This window comes from Canis lupus, chromosome 13 (assembly GCF_003254725.2).
Source record: "Canis lupus dingo isolate Sandy chromosome 13, ASM325472v2, whole genome shotgun sequence".
NCBI classification, from domain to species: domain Eukaryota; kingdom Metazoa; phylum Chordata; class Mammalia; order Carnivora; family Canidae; genus Canis; species Canis lupus.
Window position 1 is genome coordinate 39,907,546 of NC_064255.1, and position 22,061 is coordinate 39,929,606.

Consider the following 22,061-nt stretch of genomic DNA (forward strand, 5'->3'; position numbering starts at 1 on the left):
AGGACTGAGGGAGAACTAGTACCAACCGCTTACCTTTTGAAACTGAGGTCTGAAAAGCACTTAGATAACACTTGTTAAATTACGACTCGGCTCACTGAGTGTCACGTTACGTGTTCTGTGAGCGAATTAACCTCTTGATATTATGAAACTGACTTCCAGCTCATTAGAAAATGATGTTTAGTTAGTAAGCTTTTTCTTTTTTTTAAGGAATTAGCAGTGTAGTCATAATATATGAATTTGAAATCCAATTTGCAAAAGAAATATCAGAATTCTGATTTTTATTTTTACTTGGACAGTAGATGATTAAAGTAAAAAGTTTCAACAGAAAACAGTCCATGGTTAAATGAAATCTATGAAAATAGTACTCAAAATATACTATGAAAAAACAAAGAGTTCTAAATACTACTTTTCAAGTCTTTCTGGTATAATGCAGAACTATTAAATGGAAGTGAATAACTGAAGTCTCCATGTATGTTTACAACATTAATTACTAAATAGCTTTCATATTAGAATTCTTGATATTTGTTTATATTATATACAAAAATTACATCTACTAGAGTGCATATCTATGCCCTTCTGGAACAAAAGAAAAATCAATGCATACCTTTTCCCAGTGCACAATTTCCCAAGCACCATTTCTCAAAACTGGAAAGAAAAAAGGTGACATTTTAAACAACATTTTTACTACTTACCAAAAGCCTGCTTCTGAAGAAACAATCATTTTAAATGGATAGCCTCAAAAACACTGAGTAGCAGCAATTTTTACAGGTCTAAAAATTAATTATGACAGCAAAGATGTACGAAATTATACAAAGAATTAGAAATGACCAATGCACATTTTGGATCCCACAATAAATTATTACATTACTAGCAGAGGGTCATCTCACTGGCACTACAAAGGCTTTCTTCACTACACAAAAGAATTATAGGCCATGGCTGGAGGAGAAGAAAGCCATAAAATGATGTGAAAGGGAGTGACAAGTTCAAAAAACATCTCAGAAGCCCTAATAGTAGCAATGTTAAAAAACAACAACAACAAAAAAAAAAGGATTTACAATCACTGGAGAAACAGATTTCAAATTGGCTGGTAAGAATTGAACACATACACAGATAAAGAATCTGCAACCTTTAGTTTCAGAACAATACAAAATGCAGATGTTTCCATATTTGGTTTACCAAGAAGAAATGAAAGAACCTATTATTAAATTATTCTAGAGGGGTCTTTGGTGCTGTATTTCTTCGTCACAGCTGAAGAGTTGCTCGGTACACCTTTTTTCCTTCCCTACCAGTTGTCTGGGGCATAATACTGAATACACCACTAGACACTAAAAGATAAAAAAAAAAAAAAAGAAAAAAAAGCAATATAGGCAATAACATGAGGTAGAAAGCACAGCACTTAGTACTTAAGAAAAGGAGTAAGTTGATGTTGGTTGACAAATTGTCCTGACAGCAAATTTCATGAGGGCAAAGCTAGTATTTGCTCCGTTTAATACAATATTCCCTGGAAACAGCACGGTCCCTGGCACCAAGCAGCGATTCAGTAAATCTTTGCAGGATGACTAATTTATAGGTGTAAAACATCAGATTCATTTTTTTTTGATATCAGAAAACATGAAGCCTGAGCCCTCAAGTAAATCATCATAATAATAATCTCCAAAATACCAAATAGCAAATCTAACATTAATTTCGCACCAACTGGCCTTGCAGGTATCACAGGATACATTATTTTAACATGAATGCAATCTTCTTTGTGTTTCCAAATTCCCTGAGCACAGCGCTGTGCCTTATTCATCTCTCCATAAAACCTCCCACCGCAGAAGACACTGCGATGCTTGTCATCCAAATGAGCGAAGTGCACTAATGAACATCCTGTGGTGCGTTTCGGGGAATCAGCTTCATTAGGTTAAAAAAACAATAATTCCAAGCTGAAGCACTAACAGGAAAGTGTTTCCAGTACAGCATCTTGAGCTGCACTAGTTCAAGCTCCGATCTTTACAGCCTCACATCCTAGGGTCGAGGATCCCAGCTGCAGGCGTCCAGAAGCCATCCGTCGTCTCCTACCCGAACCCTAAGGCCTGCGGGGTTAGCCAAACTGACCCCAGGAGTACACCTGCCCTTGATGTTGCTCCGGGAGCAGGAGAGGGTCGGGACGTGCGGAAAGAGGAAGCAGCTCGGGGCTGGGTCATCTGCTGAGCAGTGTCCTCCTCAAAGTGGGCCTCGTTGAGAGTGAAGGCGAGCGCCCCGCCGGTGGCCGGCTTGCCCGGGGCTCCTGCAGAGCAGGCTCGGGGGGGGGGGGGGGACAGCGGCAGGTGCCCGGTCAACGTCGCCGCGCCGACGCCCGAGTCGGGCTACACCGTGCAGGACCTGGAGCCAGGACAGTGCAGCTCAGTAGGAGCCGGAGCCCTTCACCGCCGCCGACTTTCTTCCGATGCAGTCTCAGGTTAATCCTTCCTCCCCCGACTGCGATGCTTAGGGTTGTTGTGTTTTAAGATTTTATTTATTTATTCATGAGTGACCCAGAGAGAGGCAGAGACACAGGCAGAGGGAGACGCAGGCTCCCCGCAGGACTCGATCCCGGGACCCGGGGTCATGGCCTGGGCAGAGACAGGTGATGCACCGTTGAGCCCCAGGGCGCCCCAGCAATACTTAGGTTTTTTGTTTTTTGTTTTTTTTAAATCAGTGTCCAATCTTTGTACAGCCAAGATCTGGTATGAAAACAAAGGCTTGGGCTCCCCTGGGGAGTGGAATGGGTGGCCACCTGCCACCTGTCGCCGGGGCCAGCGCTCTCGCCCGCAAGGTCTTCCGTGGCTCACGGATGTGGCCAGAGCGTCGCTGCAAGCGACTGTCCCGTGAGAGCGAATCCGCCACTTCTAACAAGCCAGGAAACCCCAGAAGGGTTCCTGTCGCTCCTCACAGCGCATTCCCCCACGTCCAGAGGCACACGTCCACCTGTCACCACAGGCGCACCGGACGCACCCGCCACTCGGTCCGGGGTAAGTGAGGAGTCACTAGATTCTACACCTGAAACTGATATTACACATATGTTAACTAACTGGACTTTAAATAAAGATGTGAGGGGAAAAAATACATGTATCTCTCCTTAAAGGGAAAATTAAAAAAAAAAAAAAAGCAACCTTTTTTTCCCAATTAAACTAACACGGTGCTATAGTACAGAAACTCTGTATTCATGTCTTTGATCAATTTGTGTATCTTCGCATCAATATGCACCATCTTGATTATTGTAATCTTTGCATAAGTTTTGAAATTAGGTAAGTCCTCTATTTTATTCTTTTTAAATACTGTTTTGGCTATTCTAAGCTCTTTGCATTTCCATATACATTTTAGAATCAAATCATTAATTTGGGGGGACTTGGGGATTCCTGGGATTTTCATCTGAGGTAAGCCTTTCAATTCATGGACAAGTCATATCTCTACATTTATTTGCATCTTCATTCATTTCCCTCTAATATGTTTTTGTAGTTTACAGTGCATGGGTCTTTCATTAGATTTATTCACTGATAGTTGATACGTTTTTTTTATATTGTAAAGGCTGTTTTTACTCCATTCCCCACTGGTCCCTGGTAGTATACAGAAACTGAATTAAACTTTCCTACAATGGCCTTGCCATCTTAAAATTTTGTTAAACCCATTTATTCATTTGGGTGGGGTTTTCTCCTTGTTGTTTTTGTAGCAATACTTCCTAAGACACTTAAATTCTTCTCGTTAACAAAGCCGTATTATGATTTGGGGTGATTTTATTATACTCCTGTGCCTCACCATTCCTCTCATGTTTTAAACTCTTCTGCTCATATCCAAAAACTACTCTTTAAAAATCAGGAATAATTCTTAGAGCTAAAAATGTCCCGTAGATTTTATGCCCTAAGCATTTCAAATTCCACCAAATTATATGTCCTCCACCATCACCAACACCAGCACCCCTACCTCAAGCCACCATTATGTTCCAGCTGGCCCGAACACTAGTTTCCCACATTCCCTCTTGATCTCTTTCAAATTTAGTTTCTACAGCACAGCTACAGTGATTATATATAGTGATCTTACTTATATGCACAACTATGGATTATTGTGCATGAATCCATATATCCTTACCCATATATTAATATACACATATATGATATTAGGTCACCCCTTGCTCAAAACTCTTCAACTGGCTCCTCCTGGCTCATAAAATAAGTTCAAATGTCTAGAAGGCCTTTGATGAGCAGTGCCTGACTACTCCCCATGCCCCCTCCCCATGCCCTCTCTATGCCTACTCTATGCCCCCTCCCCATGCCCTCTCTATGCCCCCTCTCCATGCCCTCTCTATGTCCCCTCCCCATGCCCTCCCTATGCCCTATGCCCCCTCCCTATGCCCTATGTCCCCTTCCATGCCCCCTCCCCATGCCCTATGTCCCCTTCCATGCCCCCTCCCCATGCCCTCTCTATGCCCCCTCCACATGTCCTATGTCCCCTTCCATGCCCCTTCCCATGCCCTATGCCCCCTCCCTATGCCCTCTCTATGCCCCCTCCCCATGCCCTTTATGCCCCCTCCCCATGCCCTATGTCCCCTTCCATGCCCCTTCCCATGCCGTCCCCATGCCCTACGCCCCCTCCCTATGCCCTCTCTATGCCCCCTCCCCATGCCCTCTCTATGCCCCCTCCTCATGCCCTCTGTGCAAAAGCAACATGCTCTTTCCTGCCTCAAATCCTTGGCACGTTTCCATAATTCAAACATTATCCCCCCAATCCTCACCTAGATGGTACCTACATAAATTCCAGATCTTCAGCTTTCTGGGGACTTTCGTGATGCCCACTACCCTCAAGTCTACATAAGTTTCTGGCACTTTTCTTTCAGTTTTACTACATATTTAGTTGAGAAATGATTTATGTAAGGGCCGTCTCCAGGCCTGGACCGTAAGATCTGTGACAATGGGAACATTCTCTATTCTGCTCACTGCTCAATTCCCAGTATTACATCAATGACACAAAGGTGCTCAGTGAATACCTGCTGGATGGAAAGCCGGATCCACTGGTGTGTTTGGACCATATGAAGCCACGGTAAGAGTTACATAGATCTACTGAAGATATAACCCTGCCTCCCAGTAAGTCTCATGTTAAAAACAACACACACACAAGGTTTAAAAGACTACCTATAGAAAAACACATTGGAAATTCCTCAAAAAGCTAAGCGCAGAACTACCGGGACCCAGAAATTCCACCTGAGTATCTCCAAGAGAACTAAAAACGTATGTTCCCAAGAGAACTTGTACACAAATGTTTATCGTAGCATTATTCATAGTAGCCAAAAAGTAGAAACCACCCAAGTGTCCATCAATTAATGAATGGTTACATAAAATGGGGTACATCCAAATGATGAAAGATTATTCAGTCATAAAGAGGGATGAAATGCTGACACGTGCTACACCATGAACAAATCTAGACACAAAGGCCACATAGTGTGTGATCCCACTTGTATTAAATGTGAGAGTAGACAAATCCATAGATACAGAACGTGGACTAATGGATGTCGGTGGGGATTGACGGCTTACACAGATGCGTCTCTTTCCGGGTTGACAAAGATATTCTGGAATTGGGGGTGATGGGTATATAACTTTGCAAATACAAGAAAAAAACACTGAAATGTATACTTGAAAATAATGAATTTCGGGCATGTGAATTATAACTCAATAAAAAACAGCTACATGAAAGATGCCAATGAACTACTTAAACATTTGCTTAAAATAGACTTCTCACTTTTGTAAGTTCCTAAAAGGATCCCAGTGGGGGCCGTTGGAAATGTTTATATAACCATCGGATGCACCAACGTGAGTGTCCTTGGAAGTCTGCTCCAGGCCACCCCTTCCAGATCTGTGATCTGTGATCTGTGCCCTCCCTGGGGCACCTGGGGTTCAGTTGGTTAAACACTGGACTCCTGTTCTCAGCTCAGGTCATGATCTCAGGGTCCTGGCATCGAGAACCCCCCTACCCTCCCCCATGGTCTGTGTTCAGCCGGAGCATCTGCCTGAGGATTCTCTCTCTCCCTCTGCCCCTCCCTTCACTTAGGCTCTCTAAAATAAATCAATCTTAAAAAAAATAAAGAAGAAACAAGCCCTCCTTGAGATGCTGCTACTTGGCCAATGTTTGGTAGTTTACATCTAGAAATAGCTTGAACCACGCCACGGGGTCCCCTGTAGAGGATGACGTGTCATGACAGGCCTCCCAAACTCAGCAGACCTCACCGGGGAGTCTTCCCTCCACTAACGAGGGTGGAGACCTGTGGTATTTTCCCAGAACCATGGAAAACAATCCGCCAAATTTGCTTCCCGTCTCCATTTTCCCTCAACCTTGCTCCCATTGCTTCTTTCTGCACATTCGAACCTATCGACCTCCTTCCCCTAACCGGTCTTTCTGCTCTTACTTGCCTGTCTCTCAATTCACCTGTCCTCCCACTACTGGGACTCTCTGTCCCCACCCACACATTTCCTGAAAATTCATCATTGAAGAGAATGCGGGAAATGTGGCTTGCTGCAGATATCTACTTGTCAAAGAAACATTTATTTTTTGTTATTTTTTTAAAAGATTTATTTACGGGGATCCCTGGGTGGCTCAGCGGTTTGGCGCCTGCCTTTGGCCCAGGGCGCGATCCTGGAGTCCCGGGATGGAGTCCCACATCGGGCTTCTGGCATGGAGCCTGCTTCTCCCTCCTCCTGTGTCTCTGCCCGCCCGCCCCCTCTATGTCTATCATAAATAAATAAATAAATAAATAAATAAATAAATAAATAAATAAATCTTAAAAAATATTTATTTACTATTTATTTAGAGAATGCATGTGTGAGCAGGGCGAGAGGGAGAGAAAGAAGCTCCAACAGACTCCACAATGAACCCTGAGCCAGAGGCAGGGCTCAATCTCATGACTCTGAGATCTTGACCTAAGCTGAAATCAAGACACTGACCCTTAACTGAACCACTCAGACACCCCTAAGAAATTTCTAAATACATATTCAGTGGACAATTTTTTTTTTAATCAAATACAACATCAATGCATGTTTGGAACCAACCGAACAGAGCTATATAACAGGAAAATGGACACGCTCTCATCTCACACCACTTTTTTAAAAAAGATTTTATTTATTTATTTGAAAGACAGCGAGAGCATGAGCAAGGGGAAAGGGAGAAGCAGACTTCCCGCTGAGTGGAGAACCCAACGAGGGGCTCGATCCCGGGACCCCGAGATCATGATGTGAGCTGAAGTCAGATGTTCAACTGACCAAGCCACCCCGGCGCCCCTCATGCCACGTTCTCAACATAAGGAATACTCACTGATGCATCCTCACGAACCTTTTTCTAGACAAACATGAACATATGGACTTTTGCTTTCTTTCCTCCGAAAATTTAGTTCTCTGCCACTTGGGTTTCTACTTAATACGTCACAGATGCTTCCAGGACAAGATGTAGAGATGACCCATTCTTTTTAAATATTTTATTTATTTGACAGAGAGAGAGAGAGAGAGAGAGAGAGAACGCACACAAGCAGGGGGAGCAGCCTCTCTGGGGGCGTCAGCCTCATGGAGAGCTAAGGTGCTGGACGGGCTCAGGCCATAGGTGTCTACCTTCCCTGGGGTCCAGCCCTGGGGCCTCGGGATCAAGCCCTGCAAAGGGCCGCCTGCTCAACGGGAAGCTGCCTCTCTTCCCCCTCTGCCTCCAGCCCTTCTACTGCTCTCTCTCAAATAAATGCATAAAATCTTTAAGAAACAGGGAAAGAAGGAAATGCTGGGGAGGCCTACAGGAGCTCCACAGGCGCATCCTGAAAGCTGTGTGCCAACTGGTGACTCATAAAAACAAAAGCACGGGTGAGATGACGAGCTCAGAGCACAAGGGTCAGCGATCCCCTTTCCTTCCCCTGGTTCTCCTCAGTCCTGCTCACCGTCGTGCCTCGTTCGCTCTTTCCTGCACTTAATCAGACAGTTCCTTGAAAGAGAGGTCTCCCTCCCCCGCCTCGGCCACCGACCGTCCGGGCGGGCGTGCAGCGGGCCTGGCCTTGCAGCTCTGCAGCTTGGAGCGGAGCGCCCTGAAGCAGGGTGCCTCCTCCAACGCTGGACGTGGTGGGTGTCACGGCCTAGCTGGGCAGCATTTGGCACTTGACAAGCTTCTCCATCCTTTGTCGTGTCCAGCTGGGTCTACGTGCTGTGCATTTTAAGTTGCCTTCCCATCCTCACCACCCTAGTCCAGCTCCCTAGTTAATCAAAAGTCAATCTCCCCCCCGGCCCCCTCAAAAGCAAAAGAAAACAGAAAGTCAATCTCTCTGCTCTTCCCACCTCCCCATCTCCATACAGCTGTCAAATTCCTCTTTCAAAAGCACAAACTGGGAACCCAGCCACACTCTTCACTGATTCTTTCCAACTTCCCCACTCTGGTTTCCAAAACCTCCAAAAAAGCTCCCCCCTGCCCCCCCCCCCCCCCCCACCTTGCTAGGCCTGCCTGCAGTGTCCCTGACGGGTATTCTCTGGTCCGGCCAGAGAGGACTATCTGCTTTTCCCAGGACACAGCTGACACCTTCCCACCTCCTCCTGGACCACCGGCTGCTGCCGTCTCCGAGGCCCTCGTCTCTACGAGGCCTGGAAACGCATTTCGGCATTCTCAGCTCTCTCGTTTGGCCCCTGCTGGTTCCATCCTGCAGCACGGCACTGGTGAGCATCCCATCTCTCGGCCACACCACCACCACTTCCTGGGGGAAGTTTCTTTCTGTGTTTTCTGCACCGGGTCCTGCGCAAGGGAGATGCTCAGTTCTCAGCTGCGAGCGTGAGACAGGTGATGCTCCAACTCTGACTCCCTGGTTTTCCCTCTCTGACGTAACCGTGGCCCCAAGTCTCCTTAGAGGGTTTCCGCTTTTATACATGGGACAAACGAAAGATAACCTGGGGTTGTATTTCCCCTCAAATAGACACCTGCTCTCCACCCGGAGGTACAGGTGAAAATACCTGGCCAGTTTAATTCACACGACCCTAAGATCTTGGCAATGATTTGAAAATATGAACAATCTTAACATGGGTCTGAAAACATTATCTAGGCCATTCGTGTGCTCAGTTTCCAAGCCCGACATTGGAGATCATGGAAACGATGCTTCCCAAGAACTATCTTTGGTAAGACGATGCACATGCGGCGGAGCATATGTTCAGGCCTACTGGGTGGGTCTGACGCGCAGACACCTCCAGGGAGACAAGAAGGCAGTCGGCGTACTGGCTTTTTCAATAAGCAGGAAACTGGTGCTGTCCTACGTCCCTTCACGGGGCATGAACGCATCCAGATGGGCTCAGCCTGTTAGTAGGCCATTTCAGGCTTAAAATCTCGAAAACGTATTCCACCCCGAGCGACTCTACCCCTTTCTCATAAAGGGTTTTAGAGGTGAAATGGTTTCCAGTGGGAGAGAGGTCACTGCCCTGCAGGGACGCAGCCTCCTTAGTGACTATGGGTTACCACCAACTCAACTCCATTCCCGAAAAGGCTGATGTCGCTCCCGGGAAGGGAGATACAGCTAAAGATGAGATCTGGTATTTTTAGCCACATACCTAGTTGCTGTTGTCCTTTTCTAGATTGAAACTGAGAAAACCAGCTGGATTAAAAGCTCTAATCTTGTGTTTGCTACACAGTAAAGCAAGGTGTGAAACAATCTAGTGATTGATGGTGACCCTTGTTCAACTACGGCATCAAATCAGGTGACGATGGACTTCCATGCCACAGGTAACCCCATCTATTTTCACTGGTGGAATGTATACACTCCATCCTTCAGGAAATAGATTCAAACCTGGGATTTTTTTTTTTTAAATCTATTCCATTAGGCGGGAATTTTTAATTTTAATTTTTAAGATCTTAAATATTTTTCTTAGTCTTCACATGAACCCCATCTTTTCCCAGACTCCCGTATTGTGATTTGAAGGGAAACTACCATTCCGTGTGAAATACTGGCACGTGAGCCATAATAGCACACTCATGTAAAGAAATATATGTTTACGATTTAAAAAGAGAACTAGGGGATCCCTGGGGGGCTCAGCCGTTTGGCGTCTGCCTTTGGCCCAGGGCGCGATCCTGGAGTCCCGGGATCGAGTCCCACGTTGGGCTCCCGGCATGGAGCCTGCTTCTCCCTCTGCCTGTGTCTCTACCTCTCCCTTTCTCTTTCTACATCTATCATGAATAAATAAATAAATAAATCTTAAAAAAAAAGAGAGAGAACTAGTTCAGCCACTATAATAAAATCATACAGAGACTGCCTTCAATTTACATATTATAATGATAATAATGAAGCTACAATTTACAAATGCCTGCAACACCACCCAAATGAGGGAAAGCAGTGAGAGACTGCCCCCAGTGTGTGTACAGACACACGGAGAGAGGTGTATCAAAGACCCCGAGTTCAAATCTTGAGGAAGAAATCAGAGGAAATGAAGGTAAGTTCAGATGCAAAGAGAATCAGGGCATCCTGAATTTGGCAGTGTTCTGGTGCTTCGGGGAAGGCAAGTGATAGGTGGACACAGTACCATGGCCACAGCAGGCCAAGGGATGATATGATGACCTCACAGAGAAGGTAAAGAGACAGAAGAGCTTCCATCATATCAGTATTTTATCAGCAACAGTCCGGGACACAGTGTTTTGGAAACACTGCCTTTCTTGCTCATACCCCAGATAATGAATTTTCAAGAAGTCTCCTTTCATTTCTGGTCTTTTCTTGCTCTTTTGTCTGTACTCGAGGATCTCTATGGAGAGTGGTGCATTCACCCATTCCACCCTCTGGGCGAAGAGGAATGGGGAACACAAAGATGAGTAAGAGGGCGCACCTACCAAGTCCACACAAACCATCATACAAGAAAAACACGGGAGCCAAGAGAAGGAATTCCAATTTATGGGGAGGAGTGAACCACAATACTAGAAAACTCATACTCTCTGGACTTCTGACCATCAGTTTACTCTGCTCTCCCTCAGCAACTAGGTCTTTAGAGAGCAATATACAATTCTGCGTTTGCCAGCCCACTGTACCATCTACCTAAGCACCTCCTATATCCGCAGGACAAGACATGGCTTGTTGCCATAAGTATCAATGATAGGCTCAAGATGTAAAGTTTATGAAATTGGGAGTTAGGGCCCAAATCCATGATTTAATCCTGATTGGATTCATTAGTTCATGAAAATGAGGCATTGGACAGTCAGTCTATTGTCCAATGGCTGAAAACAGTTTTGTAAATGAAATTATGAATTTATATATATATATTTTAAAGATTTTATTTATTCATGAGAAAGAGAGAGAGATGGGCAGAGACACAGGCAGAGGGAGAAGCAGGCTCCATGCAGGGAGCCCTGACGTGGGACTCGATCCCGGGACTCCAGGATCAGGCCCTGGACTGAAGGTGGCACTAAACTGCTGAGCCACCCAGGCTGCCCTGAATTTATATTTTTGAAGTCATTAGGGAATGACAGGAAAAAGTCACTCTGGTGCTTCAATGAAAAATAAGGAGACACAAAATATTCATTTCTGTAAGAAAAGACGATTAATATTTGAATCTGACAGAAAGGTGTCCTTTTACATATTACGTGGTCTTGGTAAACATTTATAAAATGAAAATTTATGTCAAATATTTCAAAGGTCTGTCAAAAATTAATTATCTGTCAAAAATACCCCCCTTTCCACTCCTACACCCATTCTTTCCTCAATTCAGGGAAGCAAATTCAATTTCATTCTGGTCTAATGACAACAGATGGCTTTCATATTAAGCAATTCGAGTTATCTGACAGCAAACAGTATCCTACTCAAACATTTCTGTTATCTCCTATTAACTGCAAAACAAAAGACAACCAACATTCAGTGAGGCAAAGAAAAAAAATACTATTCCCTCAGAAAATAAATGTTAATTATCAAACTAAAAGAATTTCTTGGATATAGAATTCTCAAGTTCTGTGCTCATTTAAAATGGTTTTGATAGCTATTAAGCTCCAGTATTTTATTTTTGACATTAGTTTTATGTACTATTGAAGCTTTCCTTCTCTCTTGCCTGTTCTTCATTTTTAGTCATAGAGTTAATCTTGTTAAATCCCAGATAAACTGATGAACCAAGAAAGAACATTTTCTCTAAATAGGAGACAAAAGTGAGTATTTTTTGAGGTAGGTAAGCACCTGGAAAATGGGAGAACCCATCAGTACAAGGTAGAGCAGCCTAAAATCATCATAGCGATGGTGGTTGCTCTTTAATCGTACAATATTGATTTCTTGGGCCAAGACTTGAAGATAAATGACTGCTAGTCCCTGAAGATAGCAATTGTAGATAGCTATGAGACACATTATGTATTGGAAAAACATACTTTTGGCTCAAAAGCGGTTATTGAGTATTCTAAGCAACACGGCAACAAACGCAAACGTATTTTTGCATATTGTCCAAAATACCAGTACTGATAGCATTTGGATTTTTTCCCCTTTCAATTCCTATGGCTGTCTCTTCCCATCCAATTCTTAGATGTCCTCTGTCTCCTGGCTTCTATAGCCTTCTATTCCATTCCACTCTTTCTCCAACTTTAATCTGGATGGTCATCCTCTTTTTGGCTTGTAAATCTTCAACAGCTACTCAGTCTAGTCAAGAAAAATTGGAATCTCCTTGGCTTGGCATTCAGGGCCTGGAAACTTTGACCTTGGCCTTCCTTTTTAATTGTGTGTCTGCTTCCCTTTGACATGAATCTCCTTTCAACAAAGCAATGCAGCAGCCTTCTTCATCCCTGTTCAGGATGACTTCTCTTCTTCCTTCTTTCTCATGAAACACACGCGTAATGTATTCCCACTTGGATGCCTCTGCTCAAAGTGTTCCCCAAGATTCAAGATCTACCTCCAATTACCCCACAATTTTCTCTCCTTCTCTTAGATCCATATAGGATTTGACATAGGGACCATTATTTGCCACAAAAATCTAGAGAGACATTGAGATCATGTAATCCAATTCATTTTGATCCATACAAGATCGTATCTTGTGCTTTTATATAGTTCCCATCTCATGTTTTCTCACATGTCCTGTAATAATATAATCTCAGTAAATATTTTTTTAATTTATTCAGTGATACTTTAATAAATGTACCTTCCTCAAATGTGTCAAAAACCAGCAGATAATCCTTCTAGAGGAAGCTATAAGCAGATGATCCCTTTGGAAGACAAGTAGGGTATTTGACAGGGTCCCATAAAAATCACAGCAGTATAAAAATACTGTTTTTGACTAATTGGGCAAGCTCAGGGGTGGGATAAGATGTCTGTTTTACATGTTCCTGGTTTTTTTTTTTTCAATTTTTTTTTTTTTCAAAAAATCTAAGAGCATTATGGTCTATTTATGGTCTTATGCTAAAGGTCATTTTGGGTTTTGCTGTATCAAAATGAGACAGACCCACAACAAAAGAACCATGTTTTAAAGTGCCATGTGCTTTCCAGAAGTTGGCCTGGTTTCTGTTTTATTTATTTCTGGACATAGATCATTGGTGTGTACAGTATAACATAAAGTGCTTCCAACATGCCTTTTAACAAGTAACATCACATCTGATTATTTTCTCTAAGTCTTACCTAAAGTAACATCTATTGATCACCAACAAAATATAGACACCTTGCAGCATGAACATGTCAAAACAACTGCTGATTTCATGGACAGTATTTTGGAATACATTGCTATGAGGCATCTAAATGTATTAAAAATGTTATCTTTCAAAAGTATTACCACTGTAAATCACTCTAATGTGAATTTAAGTGTCATGCTAATAAATGTTACGAGAAGCTCTATGCTGGAACAAAAACTTAAGACGCAGACAGTATGTTCAATTGAATTACATTTAATTGAAGTGATTTGTATATATTACTATGAACATATTTGACAGATATGAGAAATAAAATGTAAAATTCCTACCTTGTGTCTGTTTCTTGTTCACTGCATTATCAGCTTTATGTCGTTTCTAAAGTTTAAAAGCAGAAACAAAAACTGTGAAAAAGTGGATGAGACTAATAAAACAAAGTAGCACCTACAACAAAAAAGACTTCTTTCAACTTATGTTTCTCAAGGCTTTTATCCTTTTATACCCATATCAATTTTATAGGTATGCTGGGGTGTGGTGATTAGAAAAATCAGAGGGTCTGTGGGAATTTTAAAATTGAAAACACAATCTATAGCATCTTCCTACAGTACTCCTCTTGTGGGAGCACAGCTGTGTGGTCCTCAGAAGGATTGTACATTATTATACAGGTAAGATTAAAATTTTAATGTAATAGAAAAGGCTCATTTAGCTTTTTGCTTAAATAATTCACTTAAAAAAGAAGATTGCCCAAGAGAATTATCTATAATAACTACCATTTAATAGTGGTACTGAGATATTTTCAGCTTCTTGTAAAATTCATTATCTAATTAGGCTGAGTACATCTTCCATAATTTAATGACATGCTGATGTCTGTCAATGAGTAGAACCAAACACATATACCATTTGCATAAAGCCTCTTCCATCCACTGCTTCTCATTGGTCCCTTCTCCCCGTTATAAATCACTAAATCACACGAACCTATTCTCCTTCCTCCCAAAAACACGAAAAAAATTAAATACTAAATAGATGAGTTAGCCTAAGTCTGGGTGGGTGAGTTTGAAGAAGTCACATAAGCCAAGGTTTTGGACAGAGAGTAAATGAAACGATAGGTCGGAGGAAAGGTGAGAATTTGAGCGGCCAGGAGAAGCTCTCCTGTCTACAGTTCAACTACAGGTTTTCCATGGCTTCTGTCTAAACTTACAGCATCAAGTGTAGCACATCAGCCTCTGTTGATGTTACAAAAAAGTACTGACTGTGTTCAAAAATCCTATCATTAGAGCTCAAGATCAGATTTAGCTGTATATACCCGACTATAAGGTGGATTGGAATGAATAGACAAAAAAAAAAGAGTTCCTAATTTTTCCATTTGAGAAAAAATATGGTTTTTAGCATCATAGTGCACATATGATAATACCCTCCAAGAGAAGAGGCCAGAGTTGTGGATTAGCACTCCTCCAAAACACAGCGACACTCAGGAGGAGTGGCATAGTGGCTGGCAGCGTGAACTCAGTTCATACAAACAATGAGCCACTGAACTGTACAAAATGCAAATAGAGCATTCAAAATGCCTCTGTGGAAGGCTTGTAGAAAATAATTCTTGCCACATCCATATGCAAGAACATGCTACAATTCTTTCTCAGAACAAAACACTCATTAATAAAACTGTAAAAATGTAGACTTTCATCAGGCAAATTACTGCTTCCAAAAGTAAGCTTACAATTTGCCAGAAAATGCTCTTAAGTGAATTTTTTAGGTTTAAATTCGGAGCAGCAAGTAGAGAGTATTTTATAATTGATGAGACTCAGAAATACTTCCTCTTTTTTATTGTTAATAAAGATCTTAAGAAAATTAGAAATAACCCCAAATAAATTTTGGTCCAAAATAATGGTCCAAGGCAAATTTAGATATTTGAAGGAGGTGCAAATATTTCCAAAACAACGCACATCTATGATAGGCAATAGTTAGACTTCCAACTGAAGGAGACAAATAAAAGCTAATTAATGAAACATTCCACTTAAACAGGAAATTTAATCTTAGTGAAACCTAAGGAGATCCTGAACATTACTTTCCATCTACAGAGAATTCTTGTGCAGGAGCATCTCTTTCCTTGGCCTTCCCGCCATAGAATGAATTAGGTTGCTTGTCAAGAAATAATTGTGTTGAGTATACATAGGGATCCACCCAGCTAGGCAGATCCTAATCTTATGACTATGAAAAGAAAGCATCTCTGGATCCCAAGCACATTATTATTCCTTCTAAAATGAACAGTTCAGAAAACATTAATACAGTTATTCTAGGAGTTGAAATGCCTCCACTGTCCTGGAATGAGAATTCATTTCATTTCACTGAGGGCTGGTAAACTACTGAATATTATCAATATTTAATTGACAGTGCACCAATGAACTGTACTGTACAAATGGCGCCATGAACTTTAGGGTACTTAAGTATGTAATGCTGACCACTGCCTCCTGGGAACCCTCCCCCTGCTTCCTGAGCATTTCTTATCACATCTTTGCCCAGGTGGTTCCACCTGTACCTTGGTCCCTTCTTGGTCTCTGGTCTTGTTACAGAGCCATGGAATTCCTCCGGGCTTACTCCCTGGCCCTCTTTGCTTCTCACTCTATACTCTCTCCCCAGCTCAGCTCACCCATACCTGCAGTTTCGATTATAGCTGATACATAAATATATACCAGCCAAGACTCTCATCTGAGCTCCAGACAGTTATACCCAGTGGCCCCCTTGATATCCCCCTCTGGCAGTCTCAAAGCCACCTCAAGTTGTGTCCAAAAGGCAAACTAGGACTTTTAACCCCCAAGACTTGATCCTTGTTTTCAGACATGGAACCATATATCATCCACTTGCACAAACCAGGAGCTTGAGAGTCATCCTTAGCATCTTCTTCTCCCTCTTACTCCCATCCAAACCTTCTTTATGCAATAATGTTTTCAAAACACCCTGAGCCAGGCCCTGTTACTGCTGGTGAGGATACAGCAATGAATAAGAGACAAAACCCTTACTCTTCGTGGAACTTACCTCCTAGTGGTTGGAGAGAGAATGTGAACAAAATAAGTATGGTATGTAGCATGTTGGATGGTGAAAAGTCTTGTCAATTCTACTCCTAAACAGATACTGAATTCATTTTTCTATATTACTTTATCTACAATGCCACCTGGTCTAAGATCTCTTCATTTTTTTATACCAGTTACTAGACTATACTTCTTACTAGTGTACCCAATTCCTGTGTCCTCCCAATCCCATTTTCTAAGTTTTAGTCAAAAGGATAGTTGGATCATGATAATACAGTCAATGTTTATCCATCACTTACTATTACGAGGTATTGTTCTAAGGACTTCAGTGCATCACTTAATTCTTGTAAAAGTCGTCATGGTTACTTGATTAACGTCCATCTCCTCTACTGGGCTGCCACTCCCTCGTGGTTACTTTTACTCACTAACCTCTTCTTAGCATTTGGTCTCTAAACACTGTCGACTGTAGAAAAACTATCTGTTTTATAATGAGTAATGTTTATCAGAGTTTCAGTTAACAAGTGGATAGCAAAGAAGGCATGTTTCTTATGGTGAATATTATCAATTTAACAACCAATCTTGACCCTTACTGTAAGAGTTGGCATGTGACAAGAGGCAGCCTTTTTTTTTTTTTAATTCAAAGCTCTCCACCAATTTTAGAGTATTTTCAAGTAAGTATTTGTCATTTGCTACTTGCATGTTAAAAAACAGGAAATCATATTATGTTAAGCTATACAAAGCATCAAGAGTTAAAATGCACTGGGTGGGGGTAAGTCTTAGGTGTCTTACCCAGAGAGAATTCTTACTCTTTTATTGTACATGGTCAGTATAATAGAAAAGATGACTGACTGTAATGTCAACTGTGTTTTATTCACTGGCCTTGTAGTGGTAGACATTACCAGTTTTCACCAACATCTAACTTTCTTCTATTTTTGTGGACACCGAGATGAACTTCCTTTTTGTCTTGTCACTAGTTCTAATATTAACCTGTCAGCAGAAGTGATGTGCACCATTTCTGGGCCACAAATTTCTGGACCTCCATTCTCTCCTCCTCTGCTCTGGTGACCACCAATATCCCACCCAATGGACCCTCCTTTCAGCTGCATACCTGAGCGACTGCGTGAGTAATAGTGCCTGCTGCTCTGGCTTCCTCCCAGACAAAAACCTGCCGTGTCTTTGAGTATGTGAAAAACAAACTTAGGTTTAAGCCACTGACATTTGGGATATGATAATAATACTGTGGCAAAAGATGAACACATCCTAATACGTATCTTAATGAATTCTTGGCACCTAAACACTGCTTCATAGATTATGTTGAATGAATGGACAAATATATGCAGTCCTTATAATTACTGATAAAGATACTCTTTGGGCAATCATCTAAACTACTTGATATTTTTCCTTTTCTAGGGAGTAATTTTTAAAAAATTTCTAACACCTATAAGTTGATACAAACGTCTTGTTAAACCTCTCTTAAGTAACTATTTTGTCAATTTCTTGATAATTTTATTGGAAAAGTACCCCACATAATATACTATTACCTCACACAGCTATTATTACATCTTCCAGGAATTGCTTGATAAGCTGCTTTCTGAAAGTACCCAATTATTGCCTTGTGCCAATAAGAGTTCTTTTTTGAAAACAAAACCAAACAAAAACCTCTTAGATATAATTTATTTACCATTTACTTTCATAGAGAAGGGTACTAAAAACCATAGCTGAGAACTTATAGTTTTGTTAGGGAAAAAGAAAAAAAGACAGGACAGGCAGCTTAGAGCAGTGATAGTAACACAGAACTCTGGAACCAAATTGCCTAATTTTGAATTCTGACAGCCCCAGTTATTAACTGTGTGACCCTGGGCAAGTTACCTTGCTCCTCTGTGCCATCACCCCCTTATCTGTCAAATGAGGATAATTCCAGTAACCCTTTAAGGAGTGTTTATAAGACTTAATAAATGTAAAGGACATAAAACAAGTACATGGATCCCAGAAGCTCAATAGATGTGATTAACACTATTGTTGGTGACTTGTCATAATACAGAAAAAGAGCACTGGATGAGATAGATTCTGGTCTCAACCATGTCTTGGACAGGTCACAGGATCTCTATGAGCCCCAGCTTCCTTACCTTTAAAATGGGATTAATATCCAACTTGTAAAGTATGGAAGAAATCAAATGGGAATAACATTTGCAAAAGTAACAGCACGACATCTAATAAACAGCATATGCTCAATCGAAATTATATCAAAGAAAGAAAAGGGAGCATAGAAGGCAAAGAAAGAGACAAATTAAAGATCAATCCTTATGGATTGCTAGATGCAAGCACAATCGAAAGGATGGTAAGTCTGTGTGGAACAGTCTAGGTGAAGAGAGGGTCTCCTCAATTTCCAGCGTGTGGTCCCCATCAAGCAGGTCATTTCCTATCCAGAGGACCATGATGTTTCACACACGCAGCCATACGACCTCTGTCTGTACTCTTAGACACTTGGATGTTTCTGAGACTGGATGATCTAAATGGCCACTTGACCCATTTCACTTTGATTCTCTCCAGAAATAATATAAATGGTTGTGAAACTTTAATTTGGAGCTTCCTGAAGAATGTCTCAGGCTTTCCTCACCTTACCATCTGATTGCCTCAGGTTCAACAGAAGGTCATTTCAGATAGGCCAAGTATCTAAAGAGCACAGGAAAAAAAAATAGCCTTCCTCAACTAAGGTAGCTAAAATAGCAGTAAAATAGAGGAAAAGAAACATCTGAATTTATTTTGGGGAACTTATTTTATAAACTGTAAACTGACCTCCCCTTTTCTTAGCTACTACAGAATAATAAAAGTAGTGAATGTCCTTACTTTCAATAAAATAAAGGGAAGCTTAGAACTACTAAAGATGAAGAGAAATCGAAGGCATCTAGTAAAATGAAAATGGTGCATACCAATTAAAAACATACATTAAGAGACCCTTTACATTTAGATAATTTGGAGGTTATTGTGTTTAACTTGAAATAATGTTCAAATTGAAAATTGGGCACACTAAAAATAATGTTGAAATAGTTTTCTCTCCAAGCCAATTATTACATTTAAGTTAACGTCTTTCATTCCTCAACTATAAACACAGAGAACGCTCTAACAAGTATTCTGTAACAGCAAACCTGTAGAAACTAAGAGGAATGAACTCGAGAGCACATTTTATATATTTTTGAGTTGGATGGGCATTTTTTTTTTTTGGATGGGCATTTTAACCAGCCCGTGTCAAGAATGAAAGAGAAACTAATATTTCAAAAATATGTATATCCGGTAACAAGTCACATTTATTTATGAAAAAATTAAATACTTACAATATCTTCTATTATCTCTTTGATAGCTGCCACAGCTAAAATAAATAAGAGAGGAACCAGTGTTGTGTAGCGACCTGTTGGTGATACATCAGGTATTTGCTATTTGAGGGGGAAAAAAAAAAGAAATCCAGTGAGAACTTTGCAAGCTTATAACACGTTTAAAAACAACTGAGTCTTAGTGCCTCTTAAAATACGCCTCCGTGATCTTACCACTGAGGCAAGCTAACAGTGCGTGAGGCATTTGCTCTGATCTAGTAAGTGGCTGGCAGAGAGTGTTGCCAGCTTCCTGACACCTAGAGAAAGGGGACTCCGTTCAATACCATATAAACCATTAAACACGATATTCTAAAAACACACCAAGTCACATGGGAAAACATCCACATAGCATTACACGGTTAAAGCGGAATATAAAACATTTGCATTCCGTGATCGTCTTCTTGTACGCTAAATCAATAAACAATACTTGGAGTGGGGGCAATGGAAGACCAGAAGGATACACAGCCCGATTTTACGAGTAGTTGCTTCTGAGGAAAAATAATAGTTTTAATTTTTTTTTCTTTAGGCTTTGTTGTGTTTTCTAATTATTTTTACAATGAACGTATGATTTTTTGTTTTTTTTTGAATGTATGGTTTTTAATAAAATGAAAAATTTTCCCCTGATTATTAACTCAAATACAAGCTTTAAAATGGAAATCCTTATATTCTAAGGTTCAGAACTGACAGTTACTGTTACCAAAATAAATTAATATTTAATTAATATTTGAAGGAAAAGTCCATCTCCCTTTATCATCAAATTTCATCCCTGCCATATCAAATTTACAGAATGTTTAAAATAGGCTGATAAAAATGAATCAAATGTCAGTGAAACTCTGACATTGCTTGCAGCAGGAGCTGGAAATGTCCACCCAAACCAGCTTGTCTCTCTATGTTTAGATAAGCTTCAGAAGATTGGTCATGGGCTTAACAAAAACATTTATTAACATCCAAACATTTGACTTTGAACTAAGGTTTTATGACATGACTTTACCTGAAGCAGTGCAATAAAGAGAAAAAATGAGTTAGCAGCTCTTCTGAACTGAGAGTAGAGAAATCTTGGAAGGAATGTGATTATGTTGTATTTTGCAGTGCTAGAAAACAAAACGAAAAGTAGCATAAAACTTAATTACTCCATAATTAGCACCCACAATTAGCACAATACAAAACTGTATTATCATCATATAAAAAATCAGATAAACACTTGCCCTCTGTTTCAAACCAGGAAAATATTGCAAATGGTCATTAACCTACATGAAAATGAGTAAAAGGAAATGTCAAATCCTAAGAGTTCAATTTTCTGCACAATATCTTGTTCTCTTTGGCCAATCATCTTTTTTTTTTTTTTTTTAACATACTAAAAGTAGCCTACAAAGAAGCAACTTAAATTAGGAGAGTGTATAATACATTAGTAAAAAAAAAAAATCTCACAAAAGAATCAAATTTGAGCAAGACCAGTAACTTTCAATAGAGACGTCTTCACTGGATAATTTCAGAAAAATGGGAAGTGTTCTAGGGTTCTGTTAAAATTTTCTTCATGGTCCCTCTAGGAACGGGGCTAGGACTCCACACTGAACACACCCGCGATATCCACAGTCAGAAATCAACACTTAGGCCTCGAAAACATCCAACCTTCCTCTTGTTATTTAAATAGAAAGGAGATTATATGAGTTGATCACTGTGATGCTGGATGATGGGGACAAGGCGGGTCATTGTGCCATTTACTCTTACGTTTAATATTTTCCACAATAAAAAGCTTCAAAAAATTTTAAAAATAGGAGTTTACAGGATCACATACCACAATCCCCAAACTGAGAAAGCTACTCTAGAATTTGAAATTGCAAATATTAATTTTAAATGGGCAGTCTCAAATCCAGGAATTCCCCCGCAGGAGGAACCCTGGGCTAGCGTCAGGGGGGACGGGGTGGGGTGTTCACGCTCACTCCAGTCCAGGGGCCACTTCGCCAACAGGGCTTATGGCAGGGAGGCTCGTGGAAACAGTGGAGTAATTCTCACAGCCCTCCATCCCTCGACACCATACTCGATCTTACGACTTTCAAAAGCCAATATTTGAAGACTATTTAACAAAAAG

The 22,061-nt window shown here is 41.0% G+C and overlaps 1 protein-coding gene across 8 annotated transcripts in view; it reads right to left on the reverse strand.

Moving 5' to 3' along the window:
- ATP8A1 (ATPase phospholipid transporting 8A1) overlaps positions 1-22,061 on the reverse strand; it is a 224,196-nt gene that overhangs the window by 166,481 nt on the left and 35,654 nt on the right. For 7 of the 8 annotated variants that reach the window (XM_049092867.1, XM_049092869.1, XM_049092868.1 and 4 more), the window contains 4 exons: positions 20,964-21,063; positions 19,937-20,035; positions 13,914-13,959; positions 605-645 (listed from right to left, as the gene is read on the reverse strand). In XM_049092867.1, the coding sequence (XP_048948824.1) occupies positions 605-645; positions 13,914-13,959; positions 19,937-20,035; positions 20,964-21,063 (286 nt within the window). Of the gene's footprint in view, positions 1-604; positions 646-13,913; positions 13,960-19,936; positions 20,036-20,963; positions 21,064-22,061 lie in introns of those variants that run through there. The other variant, XM_049092870.1, reaches the window with a different exon arrangement.